The 25,212-nt window shown below is 44.0% G+C and overlaps 1 protein-coding gene across 3 annotated transcripts in view; it reads right to left on the bottom strand.

The window, feature by feature from the left end:
- Positions 1-1,280: 1,280 nt before the first annotated feature.
- Positions 1,281-25,212, bottom strand: part of MECP2 (methyl-CpG binding protein 2) — a 95,600-nt gene continuing 71,668 nt past the window's right edge. Inside the window, exons 2-4 of one of the 3 annotated variants that reach the window (XM_083421083.1) lie at positions 13,107-13,439; positions 8,772-11,309; positions 1,281-8,672 (exon numbers count right to left, since the gene is read on the bottom strand). In XM_083421083.1, the coding sequence (XP_083277209.1) occupies positions 10,250-11,309; positions 13,107-13,439 (1,393 nt within the window). In that variant the 3' untranslated portion in view covers positions 1,281-8,672; positions 8,772-10,249. Of the gene's footprint in view, positions 8,673-8,771; positions 11,310-13,106; positions 13,440-21,064; positions 21,173-25,212 lie in introns of those variants that run through there. The other 2 variants (XM_083421084.1, XM_083421085.1) reach the window with 2 other exon arrangements.

Genomic DNA, 25,212 nt, shown 5'->3' on the forward strand with positions numbered 1-25,212 from the left:
TGGTGCTATACCTGAGATGACCCCTTTAATTTCACCTATATATTCTTTAGCAAAAAATAAAAGTAAAATACAGGCCTTCACATGGGGGGGGGTGTTTGACACTGTTGCTGGGATAGTGGTGCAAAACCATCTCTTGCTCCCACTACCTGGTGCTTCCATGTTCACAGTTTCTCTCTCCCTCTCCCTCTCACACACGCACACTCACAGTTAACATTTTGTTGGGTAAGCAGCTATTCTGCGGTGCCCCCACCACCACCCACCATGGTAGGCCAAGGTAGATAAATTCTGGAATGTAATAGCTGGTGGGTAGTCCTTACAGATGTGGGAAATATTTAAAACATTGCAAGTTTTCAAAAATGAAAATTGTTTTCCATACCTGGTGTTCTGATTGGGCTGTGCCATTGGTCTAAGGCAGTGGTTTTCCAAACTGTGTCCAAGGGATTCCTAAGGTTTCTTATCCAGTTATTTTAATCAAGAGTACAAGACAAGCTTCCCTGAAGGACAATGCTAGAGCTGAACTGAATTAAATTTATTTTGCCACCCTCTTTGTGAGTAGCAAAATGGGTGGTGGTGGATTTTGTAATTTTCCAGGAGATGGTCTGCTGTTCTCAGATGCTAAGGCTGTTGAAGTAAGATTCAACTTTCGGTTCAGTTGGCTTGGGGGGCGGGATTTGGGGAGGGGGGACATCCTCTGCCTAAGGCAGCAAAATACATTGGGCTGGTCCTGTGAAGCAGTCTAACTGAACTAACAAACCCTGGGGCATGATTTCTCAAATAGCCACCCATGAACATTTGATAGTGCTACAAGGACTCCACTGACACACTTGGCTACAACACCACAATTGTTTTATGACTCCATCTGCTATCACAGCTTAGAGACTAACCTGAGAACCATTTCCCTATAAGAGAGACTTCCTATAACAAGAAATAAGACACTGTTTGCTATGCCTTTGCAAAGGAATATAATATAATATAATTAACAGTACAAGCCCTCTTTGTGTCAGTGTATTGTTTTGAGTGTGGAAATAGTCATCATTTTGTGCCATTTGAAAGAGATCTTCCTGAAAGTGACAAATTCTATGTTTATAAGTATTCTGGTGTGTTCTCTGGTCAAGACTGCCTTTCTGCTCAGTCCAAAGTTCTATGTAACTCAAACTTGGGAACAATGTTTTGAAAAGCAGAATATAAATCCCTGAAACAATGTACTCCTGCATCAGTATAAACTGGCACAAACAAGAGGGCGCTTTGCAACCAACTAAAAGACATCCTCATCCACAACAGAGAAAAAAATATTATATTTTAATGGCAGGGCAGAACAGTTCTACCTTGGTAATGAAAGGCTCAAACAAATCTGTAACATTTACATAGGTTTATAATCCAATTCTAGCACAGAATACAGTACTTACCAACATGAGATGCAACTAGATTACTGTGTAGAATGCATGCTGAGTGCTAAGACTGGGCCTGAACCTTTCTTTTTAACATAAAAAATAGAATTTGTTTCTTTTAAATGACCTTACATATATAAAAATGCGGTTGTCACTGTATCTTTATTGGAAGGGGGGGGGGATAAATCAAGTTGCTTGTTTTAACAACCAAAATAAGATAGAAACACCCATAAAGAAAGGACTGCTTTCTTGTAAGGCAAACGTTTTATATAATAAATAGGATACAAGGGTAGGGAGGGAGTTGGTGGATTTCTTTAAACATATACATGTACATTCAGACGGATTTTGTTATTTTCTTACTGAAATAATACAAATTTTCATTTAATAAATTTCTTTTTTTCCTTTTTTAAATATAGTCAGTGCTTTCAGTCTTTTTTTTTTTTTTGGCTGTACACAAAACCTACAAAAAGAGCAATCCGTTTTAAAGATTTATTAAACAATCTACTCAATAGTTCTTAAAAGTAATTGTCCCAAAAACACATCAACCAAATGCAAGGTGCGATCCAGAAGTATGGGTGTGGGAGCACAGGAGTGAACAATGAAACATTTTTAACTTGATTTCTAAAATTGTCAATCCCCACACCTACCCAGTTCTATCTGGAGGATTCTTGGAACATTTTTATTCCCCTAAGGCTAGATATTTGCTGTCCTAGAAATAGGAATTAGTAACATTTGGCGTTAAAAACAAATCAATGGGCCTCCTTTAGATACAGCCCCTCTGACAAGATGTTAAATGCACCTCTGAATCTAGCAGAAAGGTTCATAGCATTCCCCTTTATTGCCCTTGAGGTGCCAGGTCCTTCTGGTTTATTTACCCCCAGCCAAATGAATATTCATGTGAAGGAATCAAGCCACCTCTTGCTACATGGCCCACATGGTGGTGGACTGTTAGAAGAAGCTGTACAAAATACCCTGGGAATGCCTGTTTAAAAACGCTCTGCTTGTCACATCCCCAGTTAACCTCCCCTTTTTTTACTGCCAACAGACAAGACAAAAGTAAAGTATACGCTCTTCCTCCCTTAAAAATATATATACATACGTCTGAAACACTCAAAAGCGTTTGTGCCTGGAACAATTACTTTACAGAAATGTTCACGATACACACTCGTGGACCATAAAGAAAAAAACACACACAGAGATTTTCACCGACATTCCTTTTTTGACACCCCCCCTGCAGGGTTGGGGGGAGTGAGGGTGGGGAGATAAAACCCTACACACAATTAGAGTCCCAAACACCACAGGTTTTTTTTGCAACCTCCCCCCCACAAAAAAAAAAAGGTTATGGGGGGGGGAAGGAGGGAAATACAACCTCCCTCCCCCACAACAAAAAATTGTGTCTCCAGAATTTAAAAATAATAATTAAGGAGTCCGAAAGAGGAAGAAACACCACTGGCTAGCGAGAGAGAGAGAGAGTCGGCTACGTGAGGATTAAGAGCTGTACAGGGTAGCAAGCACTCAGCATACATTTAATAACAGTCCTTGTACTATTTGGTCATATGGTGATCACTACTGAGTTGTGAAGCAGAAGGAAGTTGGTTTGTTGTTAGCGGCATGTCAGTTGACGGAAGCAGGAGAAGAGAATGCCCCCCACCCTTCCCCCTGCCCCAGTGCGATTGAGGAGGGAGTTTGCCAGGTTTGTTTTTTTGCACTCACAACGAACCCCCCCCTCCCAAATGAGACATATTTCCAGGTTGTTCACCTACTCCTCGTGCAGCTACACACAACTGCAGCAAACACGGCCAACCTGCAGAGCTTGGAAAAGGAACTCTGGGCCCTTGATTGGAAGAAAGCCTTATGCAAGTTGATCTACGGAGTGAGAAATCCCCTCTCCCTACTTCAGTTCGGAAGAATAGTCTTCATTCCCCGCCCACCAGAAGTGTCATCTGCACTTGTCTAGATATATTTATTTTGGAAGAACAGCAGATTTAAGCTACTACCTCAGAATATTGCTGATTTTGGCAACTTGCGGGTGGAAGTTGGCAGAGAGCAAACTGTCCTACCCAGCCCTCTTCCTAAGGGTCCCTTGTGGGATGTGGCGAGATCTGGGTAGGGAATAATAATAATAATAATTTATTATTTATACCCCGCCCATCTGGCTGGGTTTCCCCAGCCACTCTGGGCGGCTTCCAAAAGAATATTAAAATACTGTGATACATCAAACATTAAAAGCTTCCCTAAACAGGGCTGCCTTCAGATGTCTTCTAAAAGTCTGGTAGTTGTTGTGCTAGCAAGCTTTCAAATGACTCAGCCTTTGAGCTGATGAATGCCAGTAGGGTCCCGTTATCATTGGTGCTACCAGCACTTGGACATTTTAGACATTATATACAATTATTTATGAGAAAGCAAATCTAATGCCCCCAGATTATCAGTCATGCAAGCATGGGCAGCGCCAGGAAGACGGGAAGCACAAAATCCTACTCGAATAATTCCCTGTCCACGCTGTCTGAATTAAAAAATATAGATTGTGAAATGACTTGTTTCTGTTTGGAAAGACTGCAGTATGAGAAAGAAAGCTCAACCTCCAGACACTCCTTCTTTGCTCCCTTTTCTGGAGCCGCCTCTGCATGTAAGCAAGATGAGAATTACATAGCACTTGTGCCGGCCAAAGGCCTTTGGAAATGAGATCTGGACTTCTGCTAAATTGAGGGGGGAAAGGAGTGTGCGACATGTTTTCAGTTGGTGGGAGGGGAGAGGTATGTGGAGTGTTGCCAATTCATGCCTGATGCCAGAGGAGTGCTCTCCCTCTCTGTGTGTGGAATTTAACAAGAATTTTGTTTTCTGTAAGGAGGAAGAGATATGCTCTAGACTAGAGGAACAGTACTTGGGGGTTCAGCTGAGAACCAAAAGGAGTTTTCAAACAGCAATGCTATCATGCAAAATTATTTTGCTACTGACGTGGCCATTAACTGACACAGACAAATCATGCTAATGGTGCTTGTTAAGATTCAAGTCCAACTGGATATAGGTTTGTATGGTCAATTGGAGTCCCTCCTTATGTCCTCCCTCCTTTCCCAAATGAGTGCCCTGCCCTAGAAGTTGACGGAGTGCAAAAAAATTAAAATGTTGGCTATACTCAACCACCTTGTTGGTTTTCCTCTCTTGAGACAAGAGAGGAAACCCCCTTTCAGAAATGGAAAACAGCCAGGGTTAAAAGGCAGTTCAGCTTTGTAATGGAGAAAAATTACTGGCAGGCAGGTTTGATGGGTCAGTTTTATTTCCCCTTGTCCTATGATATCAAATACCAAGAAAAATGGTCAAGAAGCAACATATAATAAATTCTCAACAGACCATATCATTCCTTGCTTGTTGGTCTGTTGTCCTTTTGTTTGATAGTGGTGCAATAAGCGGAAAAAGCAACCCCTCATTTATAATGCAATATACAGATATATAAAATTAGACATTTTTTCTGTGTCTACTTGGGTGCCTTAAAAAAAACAACACACATACACACAAACAAACAAACAAACAGAAAGTAAATCCCCAAACAAAAGAGTTAGGCCTAATGTTAAACTCTACACATTATTGGATAATAATTGAAACCGACGAAAAGTTTATTTTCACTTGACACAGAAACATTGGGTGGTTCACAATGCTAACAAGGTAGAAACCTTTTGCGCAGTCTCTCAAACGCCAGGCACTATCCACATTCGTCTTTGAGGCTGAGCTGGGTGGAAGTGGGCAGAGCTGGGAGCAGAGGTGGAGCTCACAACTCTCTATCCCTGTAAATAAGAGGACCTAGATTGCCAGACCACAACTGGTGTAACTCACTCTGGGAGAAGCAGCCAGCAGCAATAGCATCATTAGGTTAGTGGGGGATGGGGAGAGGCCAGGACTTACTTCACACCCCACTATTAACTTTTCATTGCACTTTGAAGGTCTTTTTTCTTTGGGCTGAACTAAATTTTTGGTGGAAGACCCAGATGTGAAAACAACTGCAAAGTGGAGCAGCAGAAAGGATGCCAACTGCAGCAGTTGGGGGGAGGGAGAGAAAAGAGAGAAGGGAAAAAGGCACGCAGGATTATAACCTTCTTCCGGGTTGTTGTTTCTCCAGTGCAAAGAAACTCCCTGCTCTGGCCACTTTGTAGTTGTCTGGAAGAAACGCAGGTCTGCCACCAACATCAAGTTTGGCCTTACATCACTGACAAAAATCTACTCCTCTTCTTTTTCCAGTACTACATCACACCAAGAAGGAGGATAATGGCATGAAGATGCCATTCTTTCACTTGTCTGGAATGTGGACACATGGGATCAGGATACTCCATGGTTTTGCAAGCTCTTTAAACCTAGATAGTGGTATGTGATTAGGCATTGGGGTGGTTCTAGTGTTGAACTGGGTATTGCTGTTCTAGCTTGGTATCTTCCAACATGTACACTTGCCCCTAGACACATTTTCTATCCAAAAACATCTAACTTCAATAAGTTGTACACAGAGGCTTTCTTTTAAAAAATATATGGATCTCTATTTGTAGCTTTTGTTTAGTCTCCCCAGTTGGCTACATATGGCTCATAACCCCTTCTACCCTCACTGCCAGTACCATGTGGTTTGCAATGGGCTTGTGGCTCATTGAAGACAGACTATTTTTCTCTCTTGACTTTAAAGTGCATCAATCTCTCCATGAAAAAACAACCAAAAAGAAATAAAATATTTCTCCCATGAGGGCAATTGCCTGCCTCAACAAATCAATTTGCTTTTGGACAGTAAGAAGCAGCTGGGAGGTCTGCCACCTGTACATGTTTTTGAAGCTGGGATAATTTTGGAACACAGAGGTGAAGTCACATCTATCTGTGACAGAAAGAGCCACGTTTTCTAAATGGTCTCTGCCAAATAGTGAGGAAAGCCCGAAGAGACCTCTTCAAAGCCTAATGTTGGCAACACTGATTCTCTGTGGCAGTCTACAGAAGACATAGGTATGGTAGCAAAACATACCGCCCGATAGCTCCAAATGCTGCGTGTGTTTCCTGCAAAGCTAGATCTCCACTTTGCAGCATAAGAGAGGCTGTTATGAATCCCAGAAAGGTAGTGGAATGCAACAATGGCCTGCACCTGAAGGAAGTTTAGACCAAGGGCACTCTCAGGGTTAAACTGTCATGGTAGTGGCAGACCTTCTTGTTTAAACACATCTGTCCCCAGCCATGTATAGAACAAGGAGGTGTGGGTCTAATTTTCAGAGCAAAAACAGCACACATGAAGCAGGTGGAGGAACCTGAACCCACCCTGGGCCTGCTTACCAACCCCATGCCGCCTCTCCACAGGCACTGTTCTCCCATCCCATATGATCCAACATGTAATCAGATCTTAGCTGGGAAGAAAGCTGAGAAGAGAAATGTATGTGCCAGAGAGAGGGTGTGCAAGGAGAAAGCAAGAGGCACATGTGCCCACATGTTATCTCCCCCCTGCTTACACAATCATTTTAACAAATACAGATTTGCTGCCACCTAGTCTGACTCTCAGTCATCAGCTGGACTGAGTGGAATTTCAGAGAAGGCCCATTCTGAGAAAGGAAGGGTTGCTGCCACCACTATGTTTATTCTGCCCATTATTTAGTCCCAAGGTTGCCCTGTTTTTTTCAGGACGGCAATGCCTGTCAGATGCAGCCTCAGGTGAAAAAACCTCCCCAAAGAACTTGAGACCAAAGGGAACTATATTTTCTCCACCCCAGGTTTCCCATAGCCTGGTGAATACTTGTTCCTTTCCCACCCACCCACCCCATTATATTTGTGCCTTTAAAAGAAATAATCAAAGAAAAGCCCTTTGAGAAGTTGTTGGGGTTTTTTTTTAGTTATCACAAAGACATTTTCTCCCCCACTTCCTTGTACTTTCTACCATGTTTCCACAGCAGTATCCTCAGACAGCCACTTCCATCCAAGTGAATGATGAACTGGCCTTCAGACTAGTTACCTTACCCTTAGAGCGGGAGCGGGTGGGTATATTCCAGAGTCTGTGATTAGCAGCAGACTTCAGTCCAATCACTAGCACAGGATTTCTCCCAGAAGAACAAAAATTAGAAGCCATCCCCAACCTTTCTGCCAATTGCTGAGTTATATACATGGGAAGAAAAGAAAAATCAAAATTTGGCTTTGACTGTGGTGCCAGCGCAGGAAGCCAAGCAAAAATGAGCAACTCAGTAAATTGTTGCAGTGAAGGTAGTCCCAATCCTAACTGGTCCTCCCACTATGAACCTGGAGTCTCTCAGTTATGACTAGTGCATTACCCTTTATCTATACTTAATAAGTGCAAGGGGGGGAGTCTTTTGACAGTTGCCACACATGGAAGGAATTTTACTCTACTTATCTGGTGCATATTTAGGCAAGTAGGGGAAACATAAAAATCAGTTGTCTCCACACTGAGGTCTCTCTCTAAGGGCCCGAAATAGGCATGCCTCCAGAGAGCCTAAAGCGAGATCCTTCAACATTTTTAATTCCAAGAATCTGCAGGAGGCTCCAATTTTTATTGGAAAAGAGGTGCTGAGGGAGAGGGTGGCTATACTGGCCACATGGCCATTTTCTTGATCTAAATTCTGCCCCTCTTATGCGGGGGGGGGGGGGGGGACAGTACTGTGCAGGTACCTGTATCCCCTCACAAACAGGGAAAATAGCAGCTTGGATGGGATGGGAATTAAGCTGTGTACACATTGAACATTTAAAGTGCACCCCCCAAAAAAAGAATCCTGGGAACTTTAACCTGTTAAGTGTGATGGGAATTGTGGTTCTTTTTAGGGGCAGGCGTCTTTGGGGAAGTCATGTGCTTTATATGTACAGTCGTACCTCGGGTTAAATATGCTTCAGGTTGAGCATTTTCAGGTTGCATTCCGCAGCGACTCAGAAGTAACGGAATGGATTATTTTCGGGTTTCACCGCTCACACATGCACAGACTCTCAAAATGACGTCACGCGCATGCGCAGAAGCGGCGAATCACAACCCGCGCATGTGCAAACATGGGTTGCATTCTGCTCAGGATGCGAACAGGGCTTGGAAGGTACCACTGTATGGTGTGTATGCAGGTACCACTGTATGGTGTGTATGCACCAAAGACAACCAGCACAGGGGTTGGATGAGAAGGAGAGAGTTAAATACCCTCTTCCTCAGCACTGCTGCTGTGATCAAAAGCAGAGCCTCCTGCGGCTTTAAGTTGTTGTTTTTTAAAAATAAAAATAAAAATCTGATTATGAAGGTCCAGAATCATATCTATTTTGGCCCTCAAAGAGCTGCAGAACAAGATGGGGCTTGAATCATAGAATCATAGAGTTGGAAGAGACCACAAGGGCCATCGAGTCCAACCCCCTGCCAAGCAGGAAACACCAATCCCCTGCCAAGCAGAAAACAGCTTGTTCTAATCCTTTTGCACCACCACAAAGTGACAACACTTTCAGAGATAACTCTTTCTAGTTCCTGCCCAGACTGCTGACTTGGACCCATACTCCCCCATCTTGTTCTTGGGGTACTTTGCTACTGCCTAGAATGGAGGGGGGCACAGATCCTGTCTGTACTACATATGCAGTTAAAAACAAAAATAAGCACACTGAAGTGGTCAATGCTTCCCTACCCCTCCTCTTCTATCTTCTGCAGACAGAAAAACAAAACAAAGGAGACATCCATTTGAAACCAAGTCCCCTCCCCAAGGTACACTACTCTTCTGTCCCTGGGGAGTGAGGGGTGTGCTCAACTGTCATGGAAGAGCTTGGTTGCCAGCCATAAGGAAGTCCTTGTAAATGACAAATACTAGGCTTCTCGGTGAAGCCACTGCCACATATCAATCCCAGCACAGAAGATCAGGTAGTTTTAGAAACATTCAGCTACCTTCCTGCCCCAGAACTAAGGTGGAGAGGTCAGCCAGAATTCCATCAAAATGTCCCGCTCCAATACACACAGGCACACACTTTCATGCCATTGCCTCACAGAAGGTGGGCAAAGGCCTCCATTAGTGCAAACAGTTCCCTAAACTAACATCATTGACAAGAACTGGAAGAACATCTCATTTTAACTCTTAGCATATGACAAGCACACGCACACACGTACACGCTTCAGCACACTCAGATTGCTTCAACAAAATCAAAAGGCCTCTCCTTTTGGGATAGACGTAGGAAAGGAGGACATTCTTACAAAGTTGCCCCCAGTATCCCAGTGGTCTCTTAGCAGCACAACTGTCCTTGGGGGAGAGAAAAACTTTCCTATCTGCTGGTCTAATTGGCAAAAGGGGGATATTGGTTCCCCAGTGCGCCACAGTCCCATCTCTTTCTCTCTCGTGTGTACACACACATCCTACTGAAAACTACAGAAATCCAACTAAGACTGGACAACTACATTACATGGCACTAGGGAGGTGGAGTGGAATACACACATGCCCACCCTCCCCACAATCTGTCCACCAGGCCTCTGTAATATGGAGGGCAAGCAGGATCAGGGCGACAGGCCAGAGTCTGGAGCTGCCCCTCCCCTGCCAAACAGCTTGCCTTGTCAGTAGTATATGCAGCAAAGCATGGCAGAAGGGGCTGGTGGGGGTGTGGGGGGAGAGAAGAGGGTGCCCCCATTCTGTAGAAAAAGTGCAAAGTGGCTTCCAGCTCTGGGAGGCATGTCTCTGCACCCCACACTGTGCTTGTCTGTATTGAAAATGGGGGAAGGATTGGAACAGAGGAAGAATAGTTTTGGAGTAGCTGAATGGTTGAAAGCCAGGGCACTCTGGGGAAAAGGGGAGTCCTGCCCAGCAGCTGCCTGGAGTCTCATCTGGGTGTGGGGAGCTGGGAGTGCCTGTCTCTCTCTTTGTTTCCTCTGGCGCTCACTTGCTCACTCACCCCCCTCAAAGTCAGCTGACCCGCTCTGACACAGGTGTCCTGGTGTCCACGGCCTCGTCCCTGTTTGTGGGCCGGGGCAAGGCCGCGGAGGACGACACAGTGTCTTTGCGCTCATGTTTGTAGGGCACTGCTGTGCCGCTGGGCTGAGTCTTAGGTGGCTCCTTTGGGCAGCCATCACTTTCCGGAGCCCTCTCCTCTTTGCAGCTCTTGCTGCTCAAGTCCTGGGGCTCAGCTGGAAGGCTCCTGCTGTCCTTGGGGCTTTCAGGGGACTGAGAAGGGGAGCTGCCCTGGGCCTCCGAAGGCGGCTGATGGGGAGGATGGTGCTGATCCTTCTTGCCAGGGGAGGAGGAAGGGGCAGAGGTTGGTACGGCGTTGCCACCCCGCCCTTTAGGACTGCTTTCCTTGCTGCGGCGCCCTGGGCTCTTGGCAGCCGTTCGCTGTCCCTTGGGGCTCCGCTCCCCAGTGTTGCTTGGAGGAGGTGGGCTTGGCTTGGCTATCTCTATGCTAACAGCCTCACGTGTCTTGCGCTTCTTGATGGGCAGCACTGTCTCCCGGACCGCCTGGACAACCGGCTCCTTGACTGCTTTCTTTTTGGCTTCGGCAACTACCACTGCTGCTCCACTGCCTGGCTTACGCCCCCGTTTCTTAGGCACAGCCTGGGGGTCCGATTCAGATTTCCGCTTGCGCCCAGGACGCTTGATCACCATGACCTGTGTGGAGGTGGTGGCGCCACCGGTGCCTTCTGCCTTGGCTCCTGCTGGAGAGGACTGCAAAGGCATCTTGACCAGCAGTTTTCCAGAACTCTTTTCAATCACCCGCTTCACTTGCACACCTTCCGAGGCAGCTCCTCGGGGCTTGGCAGAGCCGCTGCCCTTTGGTCGGCCCCGCCCGCGACCTGTGCCAGCCGTTTTAGTGATTTTGGGTTTCTTCGGAGGCTTCTGTTCTCGCCGTGACGGACTCCCACGTCCAGTCACCGTGAAATCGAAATCATTAGGATCCAGAGAGGTGTCCCCCACCTTTCCAAAATAGGCAATGAGCTCAACTTTGGAGCGGAAGGCCTTGCCCTGGGGGCTGCATTTGCAAGAGCCGGAGATATGAAAAAGGACAAAAAGAAAAAGGGAGAGGGGAGGAAGAACAGAAGGAAAATTAATGGAATCACACTACAAATGCATACTTCAAGTTTACTTCCTGACTTGAAAAAGTCTCTGCTTTTGAGGAAGGTGCACAAAACCCTGTAGTGGACAACCTTGTACATGCTCTGTACTTAACTGAATAAATCCAACATTTATGGAGGTGTCCAATAAATCCATCAGATTGGTAACAAACATACTTAAGAAAGAAGTAGGGTGTGAGGTCGTTTGATTGCTTTTCTGTAGGCTAGGCTCAGTTTCTCCTCACTTTTGCTTCTGTACCTGGCATCCGGAGGGGGCGGGGTGGTGGTGGTGGAAGGAGAGTGACAGCTAGTTTGTTAATTTTGTTTTGGGGTTTCTTCCCTACAAACACCTGGTATATTCTCTGATTTAAAAAAGTTTATCTGATGCTTTATTATTTCAGGCCTATCCCTTCTTTCCTCCCACTTTAAATTCAGTGGGAGAGGGAAGTGGTTTCCTGACTGCCACAGTGGACAGCCAATCACTGCTGGGTAAATTTAGCTTCTTCTAAAATGGTGTGTGTGTGTGTGTGTGTGTGTGTGTGTGTGTGTGTATGTGTTTCGTGTGCAATGTCACAGGAAGGCTAGCTGCTGGATTTAATGATGTCCAGTCTCCACTGCTAGATAACAGGGATAACCCTGCTCATGAATCTCACTGAGAAATCTGTCTAGCCACTGCCCTGGGTGCTATCACATCATCTTCAGCTGGGAAGCACCTTGGAGAATTGCTGCCAGTCTGCACAGACAATCCTGGGCTACAGAGACCAATTATTATGGCTTGAGCTTCCTATGTATGCTGAGCCTGATGGTGGACTTAGAATCCTAGTCTTGCAACTAGGGGCTCATCCACACTTTCGCTTGTCCCATGCCTGAAAAGGATGGGTCTGAGCGGTTTTCCACTTATCCTGTGCACAGGTCCGAGCAGCTTTACATTTGCTCTGCAGCTTTCCCCTGGAAGACACGTTCTTCACCACTGAATCAGAACAAATGACATTCCACAGAAAACCTGATTGCCATTTGGTCTGATTCAGTTCAAGGGAAGCAGCAGAGCAAATAGAGTTGTGCTTGAGCCCTATGATGGGGAATGAGCAGAGATTTTATGAGAAAATGGATGCAGGTGGTCTTTCTAATGCTTTCAGGCAAACATGAGGAAAAAGAAAAATGTTACCTTTTTAAATCAAATGACGATGACTGAAACTTCCCCTTCATTCAGTGCATGGATTCAAAATTAGTTTTTCAAAAGTAACACAAAGCAGAAAGTATGCTTAGGCTGTCAGTAGGTTTTTAGAGACTTTGGCAGCTGTACTAATTTTCCATTTTTAGGAAATTATTAATGTATGGAAGATAAATGTTAAGGGGGAAATGACGTTAACTCCACCTGCAATCTGAAATGGTACAGGGGAGTTAATATGCACATACACTCACACTGTGGGATTCAATAGAATTAAAGTACCAACTAGTTGAGCTCACAACAAGCAAATGGTCAGCAAGAGCTATGGTCTGCAAGTTATGCTCCCAGAGAGTGTGGGGACTAGTTATGGTTACTTACTGGTGAGAAGAAGGCATTGCACATGCTCAGAGGCACTTCTTGCCACATGTTCCAGGGCTGAAGCATGGCACAAATCAAATTCTGGAACTAGACCTAAGCACTGATTTCAATTTAAGCCTTGAAAAGCAGTACATGTTGTGAGCAATACACATCCTCCACTGTCACTCACTTGATAAGGTAGACGTCATACTTCCCCGCTGAGCGACCAGACTTCCTCTGCTTAAGCTTGCGGGTCCAGCCTTCCGGCAAGGTGGGGTCATCATACATCGGCCCACGGTCCCGGATGACAGAACGGCGCTGTTTTGGAGATGCAGAGGCTTCGGGTACAGCTGGAGCAGTCCCAGCTCCTTCCGACATCTCTGCCTTGCCTGCTTCAGCTGGTTCTGCAGAAGGCTGTGCAAGCTCATGCTGCTTTTCCTCTTTTCGCTCCTTTTTGAATTTTTTGGCTTTTGGCGACTTATCCTTGGGACTCTGTAAGTCTTGGTCCTCAAATCTTTCTTCCCTGCAAGGGAAAGAAAAGCTCATATTAGTTCTAAGTATGCCTCAGAGCAAAATAGATAAAGGATGTATGGGTGAAGTCAGTGCTCTTTTTCTGGGGGGGGGGGGGACGACGCAGGGGTACACATATCCCTAAACATTTTGTGAATCTAAGTTTGACCTCATTTAGAGGCAGTATTTCAATATGAGTAGGAAAATGAGAGTACCCCTAAACATTTTTAAAGAAAAAAGCACTGGAACGATTCATCCAACTACAGCTACAGTCAGCACAGAGCCAAAACAACACTTATAAAGCACACCCACCCATCACATCTTTTGGGAGCACAGTCTCAATCTACTGGGGATTCAGTAGATAGAAACAAGAAATTTGAGCACTCTGGTGTAGCATAAAATGATTATGGGCTATTAATGGGTTGAGCCTCAAAAATTCCTAAGATTTATTGCAGACATCTCCTGAACTGTTAATATGACGCCATTGTACTGGGCACCAGGAAGGCCTTCTTTAGGACAACATACTCCTGTATTGGAAGAACGGAACACATTTTTTCCAGCAAAAACAATGTAAATAAACACCAGCCCTAAATCACTGCCTTTCTATTCATCTTTGAAAGTGAAAAAATAATAATCATATAAGAGTACAGCCCCATACAGAAAATTAGTACATAAAATGTTTTACTGCTTTTTTTATATAGCTGATGCTCTATTCTCCCCTGCTAAAAAACCAAGGTTGGGATTTTTTTTGCTCCCCACCCTCCATTTGACTGTTCAGAGGGAGGACATAACGATGAGGAACTCTACAAGGCTTGGTTCTTCAAGAGCTTGGTTCACCCCCTGTTAAAACTTTTCTGCTCTGGCAAAGAAGATGAAGTAACATGCAGCAGCAGCTCAAAGAAAATATTGTATTTTTCGCCCTATAGGACACACTTTTTCCCCTCCAAAAATGAAGGGGAAATGTGTGTGTGTCCTATGGGGCGAGTGCAGGCTTTCGCTGAAGCCTGGAGAGGCTTCAGGATGCTATCTGCAAGCCTGGGGAGCCCGCGGGAGTTCCCGCCGGGCTCCCATGGCTTGCGGACAGCAGCCTGCAGCCCGAAACCTGGGGAGTGCAGCGGAGCACGCCCCAGGCTTCGGGCAGCTCTCTGCAACCCTGGGGAGCCCAGCGCGACTTCCCGCCGGGCTCCCAAGGCTTGTGGACAGCAGCCTGTTCTGGGGGCTGGGGTCGGGGGAAGCTCGGGCCTGGGGGGGAAATAATTTTTTTTCTTTATCCCCCCCCCCCAAAAAAAAACAGCACTGAGTGTTAGCAAAACAGCACTGAGTGTTAGCAAAACAGCACTGAGTGGTTAGCACATCAACACAGCTATCCTCCTCTTCATGCATTCTGGCAAAATCTTCATTGAAGATTCATTCACTAAGTGACATGGACAGATAGACTTGCAGTCTGTATACTAAATTAAATAACTCTGGGAACTCCTGCAACTGCCAAAGCGTGTTGGAAACTGCTATTTTAATTTCACGTGGTACGGTGAAGGGAGGAGGCAGGGGGGGTCCTTGCTGATATCTGGCAGTCACCCAACCAGTTAGACTCCACTTATGAGCAGAAACCCAGCCACTTCCTCAGAGAGCTTGTATTAGACCACAAGCCCCTGGCACACAACAACATCCTGCCTTTTAGCTGGGGCACAGGTACTATTTATTATCATTTTTTTAAAAACAGAAAAGTAAAATAACATATCAGATGATGTATCATGTAAATCAGTTAAGCTTCATGTTTACAATTCTGAACAAGCCAGGAATGCAAGTCAGCATTCAGCAATGCCAAGTGTTACCCTATTATTATGCACCTGCTAAAGCATTTTTTTTGTTTAGACAAGCCTACCCATACACGTACATTGGACATGTTAATCAATCTCCTTTACTGGCACAGAGAAAGTGCATCGTATACATAGATCAGAACACAATAGCAATAAACGAAATATAGCAGGAGATATTTTAGGATAAAACTGTCTAGACATCATGAGGTACGAAAATGGCTCTTAGGACCCATGGTAATGTAATTTCATGGCATCATTCAAAAATCTTGCCACATTCTCCACAATGTCATTCCTTCAATTATCCAGCAGATAAGACACCTTGGAAGAGTCAGTGCGATAAATCCCCTCCTTCAACAAGGGGGCCAAATAATTATCATATATTTTTATATAAAATGGGCAATAAAATAAAACGTGTGTGATGGATTCGACCTGTTTTGTGACACAAGGGCAGTATCTTTCAGAATATGGGATTTTTGGAAATCTACCTTGCAAAATTGCAGCTGGTAAGATGTTACATCTTGTGAGGGAAAGAGTTCTGCGTAGGTGAGAATTGTAAAGGTGATGTAAACAGAGAGTGTCCTGGCCAAACGAGGGTGGAATTCCCAACCCCAATGGGGAACAGATTTTATTGCCTGCGCTGCTAAGGGTTGGGAATTCAATCTCTAGGATTTTGCGCTTGATTGTCTGGAATGCTTCCAACTGTGGGAGCAAAAGCAGCGACTTGAGTGATAGGCCACAGGTTTTGATTTTGCTCTCAATGCAAGCTAACCATTTGGAGTGGTGGGATTCTGTCAGCATGTTGAAAATTAAAGACAACAGGTCGGACATGAAAAGTAGGCGGAGTCAGAATTTTATAGTGGTGAGCCACGCTTTGGTTCCCAGCAGCCCTTGTCCAGTTTCCAGAAATATGGCTGCATATGGCACACAATTTGGCAGCCCCAGGATTTTGCACAGAAATTTGGATTGGATGCATTCCTCTTCTTCTTTGATGATCACTCGTAGCTGAGTAAGATTCCATGAACAGTGAGTCTGTAAGTGACTTGTGAGGCCAATTCTAGATCCAGACATCCTTCCACAGTGGGGACATAGGTTTCTGAGTGGGAGTTGATCACGGTCAGGGTTTGCCAAATGTGCCTTCTCTCAGCTCATTTCTCCCTTTCGTCCTGAGTCTGGGAGTCTTCAAAGCCCATGACACCTTTGATAAAGGCTGTTCTCCAGTTGGAGTGCTCACAGGGCAGTGTTTCCCAGTTATCAGTGCTTACATTAGAGTATCTGCTCCGTTAAGTGCAAGCTTACAATTGTATTTCCAGAAAGTGTTATATTGGAAGTGGATGCCTAGGTATTTAAAGTTTTTAACCCATTCCAATGGCTTTCCACTGATCTCCCACCTATGAGGCTTCCAAGATCTTGAGAAAACAAGCACTTTAGATTTTGCAAAGTTCAGTTCCAATGTTGGTTATACAATATTCCTGGCAGCGGCACAGGAGCCGCTTCAAGCCAACCCTTGTGTGAGACAAGATGACTGAACTGGACAAGTATTTTTATTATGTACAGTGGTGCCTCGCAAGACGAAAAGAATCCGTTCCGCGAGTCTCTTCGTCTTGCGGTTTTTTTCGTCTTGCGAAGCAAGTCCATTAGCGGCTTAGCGGATTAGCGCTATTAGCGGGCTTAGCGGATCAGCTGATAAGCGGCTTAGCGGATCAGCTGATAAGCAGCTTAGCGGATCAGCTGTTAAGCGGCTTAGCGGCTTGGGAAAAAAGGGGGGGGGGGAAAAACCCTGCAGGAACTCGCAAGACATTTTCATCTTGCGAAGCAAGCCCATAGCAAATTTGTTTTGCGAAGCACCTCCAAAACGGAAAACCCTTTCGTCTAGCGGGTTTTCCGTCTTGCGAGGCATTCGTCTTGCGGGGCACCACTGTATATTTTAAAAACTGAAGTTTTTATATTTTGAATTTTTTAGTTCCAAATGCTTTAAACACCTGATTTTATTGCTATTTTTTAAAAAATAACAGTAATAGAATTTTCTATTATACAATAGCAACAAATTTTGCATATAACTTAAAATTTAAAATACTGATGAAATCTGGTTATGTAAACTGTTTAGAAGTTTTGATGATTAAGTAGTATACAATTTGTGTTAAGCAGTCCCAGCGAGATGTCTATGGGATGCCTGCAAGCAGAACTTGAGTGCAGCAGCACTCTCCACCCTTGCAATGAGTGGCATTCAGAAGCATCACTGCATCAAACAGCAGTGCTTTCCTTCTGAAGAAAGAACTAGCATGGCTATGATTCACATTGAATGGCCTGATCTCTTTTAACTTCCCTGCAGGGCTGCTGACAGGAGGCTACAGGGAGTACAAATAAAGAAGGCTCCATGCCAATAGAGGGTCCAGTCTATTAGCTTTCATTTTTTTATGAGTGTGAAGACTACTCTAATGCTTTAGCACATCTATTACAAAGGATGCCCAATCACTTAATCACTGTTGCTAAGCAACCTGAGGAAGGAATGCTGACCACCCCCACTTAGGACACAAGAAGGGGACCCTCCCGGAGCAACAGGAGAAGCTGGATGGAGCAGGATACTGGGGTGTATTTGTTTAAGCACTTTGCTCATATCCACATTATGTCGTTCCTCAAGTCTACTGCCTTTACAGAATAAAACACAACTGGTTAGCTTTGGTATGTTTTACTCAGAAGTAACTCCCTTGAAATAAAGGAGATTTCCTTCCTACTGAAAAAACATTGTGATATTGCAGCCTCTCTACCCCACAGAGAGTGTACTTTAAGGATTTTTGTTTAACAAGGTTGGCAAAATGTGTATTTTTGAGGGGTGGTGGTGGTGGTTTTTGTTTGTTATTATTTTCTGGACTGGCAAACCTTTGGTTTGTTTGAGTTTTTTACTGTAAGTATCAGGAATATGAAACACTGCAGTTAGCACAATGAGGCTGTTTTTTCTGGCTTTGTTTATATGATTTGTGAATGAAATGGCCCATCTAGTCCACCTTCACCATCTTGCAGTGGCCAACCAGATGTTTGTGAGAAGCTTGCAAGCAAGGCAGAAGCACAATGGCACTGCCCCCTTAGTTCCAGCAACTGGTATTCAGAAAAATACTGCCTCCGATCATGGAGGCACAGCATAGCAATGGCTAGTAGCCATGAATTTGTCTAATCGTCTTTTAAAGTCATCCACATTGGTGGCGATCACTGCCTCCTGGGGGAGCAAATTCCATAGTTTCACTATGGGCTGTGTGGCATACATTCGTATCTTTTTTTTCCACCCAGGAGCTCAAGATTACATGTGTTCCCACCACCCTTTATACTTGCACAGCCCTGTGAGGTAGGCTAGGGTAAGTTAATAGATGCATAAAAGCAGCAGCTCTTGTCCACAGATTGCAAGGCAGGGGATGCAGGGGCCCCGATCCACAGTCAGTATCTTTCTGTATTGATGTATGAATGCCCTGTACCAAGCCCTCTGAGCCTGAGTAGACCAGAGCCTACTCATCTGGGAATCTAGACCCCTACTGACCCCAGCATGGAAGCAATTCTTCAGTTTTATTTTCCATCAACTTTTCCACTTTAATCCTTTTTTCCAATAGTTGGAGTGGTCTGGCTAGCTCATGGGTAGGCAAACTAAGGCCCGGGAACTGGATCTGGCCCGATCGCCTTCTAAATCCGGCCCACAGACGGTCCGGGAATCAGTATGTTTTTACATGAGTAGAATGGACCTTTTTATTTAAAATGCATCTCTGGGTTATTTGTGGGGTATAGGAATTTGTTCATTTATTGTTCATTTATTTGTTCATTTGTTCATTTATTGTTTTCAAAATATAGTCCAGCCCCCCACAAGGGCCCCCCTGCTGAAAAAGTTTGCTGACCCCTGGCTAGCTCTTTTATGTTCGAAATGCAAATCTGTTAGAATGGTGGAATAATCTCCAAGTAACTTTCTCATGGGCTCCTTTGTTCCCTGATATCAACAATAAAGTTCCTTCTATCATTGGTCCACACCACATTCTAAGGAAGTAGCTTGGCTTTTACTAGTGTGAATCACCCCAAAGCCTTTTATCTCCTTGGGAACTACGCAGATCAGTTAAATGCTTGGGTTAACCAAAGGGACTAACCTCTCTCAGACCATTTTTTTCTGAAAGGAATTAAGCTCTGAAGCCTAAGTAGGTAAGATGCAACTAGCTAATATTAACTGACTTCCTTGTTTTATTTGGAAGTCTATGTGATTTGTTTCCTTTATCCCCTGCCCCATTTTCCTAAATAAAACTTTCCTAAATAAAAATACATTGACAGTTGGCTTCATTAGTTTAAAAATTCTGTGGAATTTATTGCTAAATTTTCCCCAAGATGGTATTAATCTTTGTGTTCTAAAAATTAATTCACAAGCTAATGTTGATGGTTGTATACTATGGACTTGGGGAAAGTAAACCAAAAACTTTCTTTTTACTTGTTTCTAAAGTTGTGCTTATGGAAGAGGCGCTTGTCAATGTGGTTGAGAGCTCCAAACCTCAATGTGGAGAAGAGCAGAGTCATCCTAACTGATTCACCAAAATTTCTAAGACGTCCTGTGCTAAAAAATGGCTACACTAAGAGAAATTCATGGTGGTATCTCAGAACTATCTAACCTAACCTGTTCTGTTTAAACCAGGGGTTGTCAACCTGGTCCCTACCGCCCACTAGTGGGCGTTTCAGGATTCTCGGTGGGCGGTAGGGGGTTCTACGCACAAGCTGAATCCTCCTTCCATCGAGCCCTGGTGGGCGGTAAGGAAATTTTACCATCAAGAAAGAAGCATTAGTGAGCGGTAGGTATAAAAAGGTTGACTACCCCTGATTTAAACCATGCCCCTCCTCCACACCATTTCTGCAAACATGTAAGGTGGCTTGAAAGTAGTTTAGACGTATGGCAGAGCAGAAAGGTTTGACATGAACTGTTAACCCAGTTGTATTTCCTGCCCGAGTTCAGTTCCAGCACCTACCAAAGCAATAAAGCTTTCACTTCCTTAGTGGGGCAGAATGGCAAGTGCTCATCGGTCAGAGGGCTGACTTTGATGAGGCAGGAGAAATAATACTAGAGCAGTCTTAAGAGACTCAGCATCAAAACCTCAAGTACTATGAGACTCTTTGAGCCCAGACTCTGAGATGCTACTCAGCTCCTTGAAGCTGTCATGAGAATGCACAGCATGCGTTTCTTTGGTCCATTTCTCTGCGCCACTCTTGGTCTCTCTCTGACACACATACACAAAGCTTCTCAGTTTTGCCTACACACAAATTGCACAACACTGCCTACAGACTTGAGAATCAGTCAAGGGTGAGGGACACTTAATTTTAAGTATCAGTTGTGTTCATTAGAGACTCCAGTGTTCACTACTGTCAACACTTTAACTCTGTTAACTCCATTTATAAACATTTAATTAATATGCTAATGCTTTCGGCAGATGTTTTAATAGGACCTATAATAGACTGTGGGTTATGGACACATGCAAGGTCTTTGGTCATTTTTTAAATTTTAGTTTATTGTTTTTAATTAGATTATGATGCGGATATACTGATTGACTGTTTTTATTGGAAAATCAATAATTTATTTATTTTTTAAAAAAAGAATGTAAGGTCATGCTTTACATGTATCCCACAAAGCTAGAGCTGCCATACGTCCAGAATTTCCTGGATGTATCTAGGATGTGTCTGCCAAAAAGAGCATCCAGGCAGAATTTTCAGAAATCAGTTAGAATGTCTTGCAAAATCTGGGCATATGGCAGCCCATATCGGAAGTGTTGATTTTTTTTGTGTGAATTCCCCCCAAAATAGCTCAAAAACTTACTTTTTTCTGCCAAAACAAAACAAGCTCAACAACTTTTGTGTCCAGATTTTCACTTTTTGAAATATGGCACCCTACACAAAGCAGACAAGATGGTTGCATGAAGAAACCCTAAGATACATAGAAAGATTTTGTTATTGTAAAAGTCACCCCAAGACATTAACAGAAGGACATGAATATGAAATTAAAGCCAATACTAATATTATCTCCAACATTCCTAAACCAGTCACTGTCTGTACTAGGGAGAAGATAGGAGTTAACATATTTTTCATTGGAAATAAATATTTCATGCTTAAACTACCATATGTTTGTTCTAATGTAGGATTACATTTCAGAGTGTCACCAGATGGACAATAATGCCCACCAACATCCTCAGTAAATTACACAAGAAGTTTATTCCTCCTCTGGGTTGTATTGCTTCTTTCCCTGCGGAGATCTGCATGGTATTGCCAGAGTGTGCTATTATCATTTGAGAATGGTATTGAAGAATAGTATCAAAAACACACAGACACACACAGATACATATTTTTCTACAAAATATATCCTTTCAAGTGTCCTGGTCAAACACTTTTTACCAGGAACCTATCAGCCCACACTCTAGATCAGGTGTGGCCAATACGATGTCTTTCAGATGTTGTTGAATTCCAACGCCTATCAGCCCAGCTAGCATGTCCAGTGGCCATGAATGGAGTTCGAATCCAGCAACATCTGGAGGACTCTGGAGGGCTTTATAACATTTTGCTCACACCACAGGAAGTCCTGAGTAGATGCACCCATGTGACGGAGCCTCTCCGTTACACTCTGGCAATATGTATTATAACCTCTGGCAACATCTAGGATACCCGAGTCATTTTTAATACCAGTTTAATAACTACAACATGAAATATTGATAACAAAGAATACGCAACAGCTGAGATATTGTAATAGCTCAAACTCCTGTACAGAATTAATACAAACTTATTAAGACAAAAATAAAAAGGAGCATGGTATATAATTTATAAAGTGGCAATAGCTTTATAAATAATTACAGAACAGCTGTAATTCTAGCAGGGTATACAGTCACTCTACATCAGCGAGCACTGAGGGAGTTTTCCTCAGTAATGTTTTCCAAACTGTTTCCCCCCAAAGAAGTAAAATAACTATGGAACATTTGTGATTGAGTGGATTAAACCGGTAGGTGTGTGAGAGAGACTCTGAGCTATTGAGCTTTATGTGGATGTAGCGACTAAGTCAAATTTCCATGATTTCCCCATAATTTCTCTCTTTGAAGCAAGCTCTGACGCTCTCTGAAACTACCTCTGATGCAAGCAAGCGTAACAGTTATAACACAATTCACTGTTGGGATAGGAAAATCTATCACTTCCATTTCTCACTGTTTCTTCTTTTCCCAATTGTAAGTTCGGTTTGCCCGATTTCTTCATAAGTTTGCAAAGAAAGGGAGGGAGGGAGGAAGTTCACATGAAAAGTTGCATGCAATTCATGCACATTTCTCGTAATATATTATTATAGATTTGGGAGGGACCTCCCTAAATTCTATAAATTAATAAATGGTAGGATTTTGATTAATTGGGATATAGATTAAAGTACAAGCAACAGAATTGTGCTAGACAAGGAATCCTTGGGCTGGCTTATGCAAACCAGCCTGGCTGGCCTAGAAAAAACCTTGGACAGAAGGATGCCAGGTTAACTAGGTGGGAAGTGACAGGAAGTGACAGGAAAAGAAGGGGAGAAGAAAGACTGGGATCCATCTTGGATAGGCTGGCTGAAGGCTGGCTGAGAAAGATGCCTTTGACTCTAGGACTGCACTGCTGTGGGGGACAAGCCCCTCTTGAAATGACCATGCTGTATGATCTGGACTCCTCCATGCAGATTGAAGGTTTAAATAGGTGAATAAACCATCTTGCTACCGCTTGGCACAGCATGGGGAGGGGCACCCAACTTTTGTAACAATATGCATTTTGAAACACAATTTTGCCCTAAAAGAATGCTTTTTGTACATTATCTTCACTACTAAAGGCAATCCTCATTTTGTGCGGGGGTTCAGTGCTGGACCAGAGTGTGTGTAAGCCCACTCCACCCCTTTTCATGGTGTCTTTATGACGTTTGGGGACTACTTCTAGGTTTGGTGCAGTGTGTGTGCGCAATCACGCATCATTTGGACACACCTAAATTGAGTGTTGCCTGTGTATGTATTTTTGTACATATTCTTCAGCTGGAGATCTGCATCGCAAAATTGGGAGAAGTATGTATTTTTAAGAAGAGCTGTCTTTCAGTTCCTGTACTGGTTCAGGAAGTTCATATGTGGAAGGTTCACATTAAAATGCAATCTGACCTCCATCCCTATTTATTTATTTTTATTTCATTCCAATGGAAAGATAAATAATTGGTTTGATTTGTGTAAGCCAGGTGTATCCCATCTTATATTTGTGCATCTGTGTATCTTGTTGATCTCAGTTTTGACTGATTGTGCTAGTGACATCTTTGGTCAAACTATAAAGCCTGATGGTTGCCCAACAACCACTGAGCCTCTTGGGCTTGCCAATCAGAAGCTCGGCAGTTTGAATTCGTGTGATGGTGGTGAGCTCCCATTGCTCTGTCCCAGCTTCTGCCAACCTAGCAGTTCGAAAGCACACCAGTGCAAGTAGATAAATAGGTACTGCTGCAGCGGAAAGGTAAACGGCGTTTCCCTGCGCTCTGGCAGTTGCCACAGTGCCCCATTTATTTCGCTTTCCCTTACCACATTCATCATCTCCCATTGAAAGGATACCAGGGGGGGGGAGGGGGGGGAAATTAACGCATTTCACCACCTGTTTTTGATAGCCAACAGTTGCAAACCGAATCAAATTAGCATTTCATATTTCTCTGCAGGACATTCCCCAAAGTTGCAATATCAGGGGCCCAAAGTGTTGTTGAATTTCAGTGCTTGACATGGGCACAACCAGCAACTTCCCCCAGGACTGTGCACAGGGATTCTTATGTACTTCCTAAGAAATTAAATGTATAGAATAAGTTTAAGAAGTCTGGCATGACAGATGAAAATGCATTGGAACTAGATGCACAAAAATAAGATGGGATATACCTGACTTACTAGAAGTACATGTGAAAAGGATCTAGGGGTCTTGGTGGACCACGTGCTTAACATGAGTCAACAGTGTGATGCAGCAGCAAAAAAAGCTAATGCTATTCTAGGCTGCATCAACAGAAATCTAGTGTCCAGATCAAGGGAAGTAATAGTACCACTCTAATCTGCCTTGGTTGGACCACACCTAGAATACTGTGTCCAATTCTGGGCACCACAATTTAAGAAGGATGTTGACAAGCTGGAACATGTGCAGAGGAGGGCGACCAAGATGATCAAGGGTCTGGAAACCAGGCCTTATGAGGAGTGAGGAGACTAAGAGGTGATATGATAGCCATCTTCAAATATGTCAAGGGCTGTCACATGGAAGATGGAGCAAGCTTGTTTTCTCCTGTTCTGGAGGGCAGGACCTGGACCAAGTTAAAAGAAAGGAGATTCTGACTACACATATGGAAAAAACTGTTCAAAAGTGGAACAATCTCCCTCAGGAGGTTGTGGACTCTCACTCCTTGGAGGTTTAAAGCAGAGGTTCGATGGACATCTGTCATGGATGCATTAGCTGAGATTCCTGCATTGCAGGGGGTTGGACTAGATGACCCTTGGGTCCCTTCCAACTCTATGATTCTACGATTCTATGACCTGCTTGCTCCAGCATGATCAATGACGGATTACTGCAATCAAGTACCAGGCCCTAAGGAAGCCAGACTATCCTCCCCCAGGGCCAGGGCTTTTGCAGTGACGGCTCCGACCTGGTGGAATGCTCCGTCCCACGAGACTAGGGCCCTGCAGGACTTGATCTCCTTCCACAGGGCCTGTAAGACAGAGCTATTCCACCTGGCCTTCAATTTGAATTAGCCTGATCCTCTATTCCCTTTTCCCTTTCCTCTTCTATGAAGAAACCCTTTCGGGACCCCACATTTAAATTCTTCCCTGGTCTCCTTGCTGGCCCTAGTAGGACCAACTTGGCCAGTTAGCCCTGGTGATCATTCAGTGTCTACTGACTGGGGTCCCCCCCAAATGACCCCTGAATTTTAGAATTTTATTGATATTGATGCTGCATTTTATGCTGTTT

The sequence above is a fragment of the Podarcis tiliguerta genome, assembly GCF_965153285.1.
Source record: "Podarcis tiliguerta genome assembly, chromosome: 17".
Classification (NCBI taxonomy): Eukaryota; Metazoa; Chordata; class Lepidosauria; order Squamata; family Lacertidae; genus Podarcis; species Podarcis tiliguerta.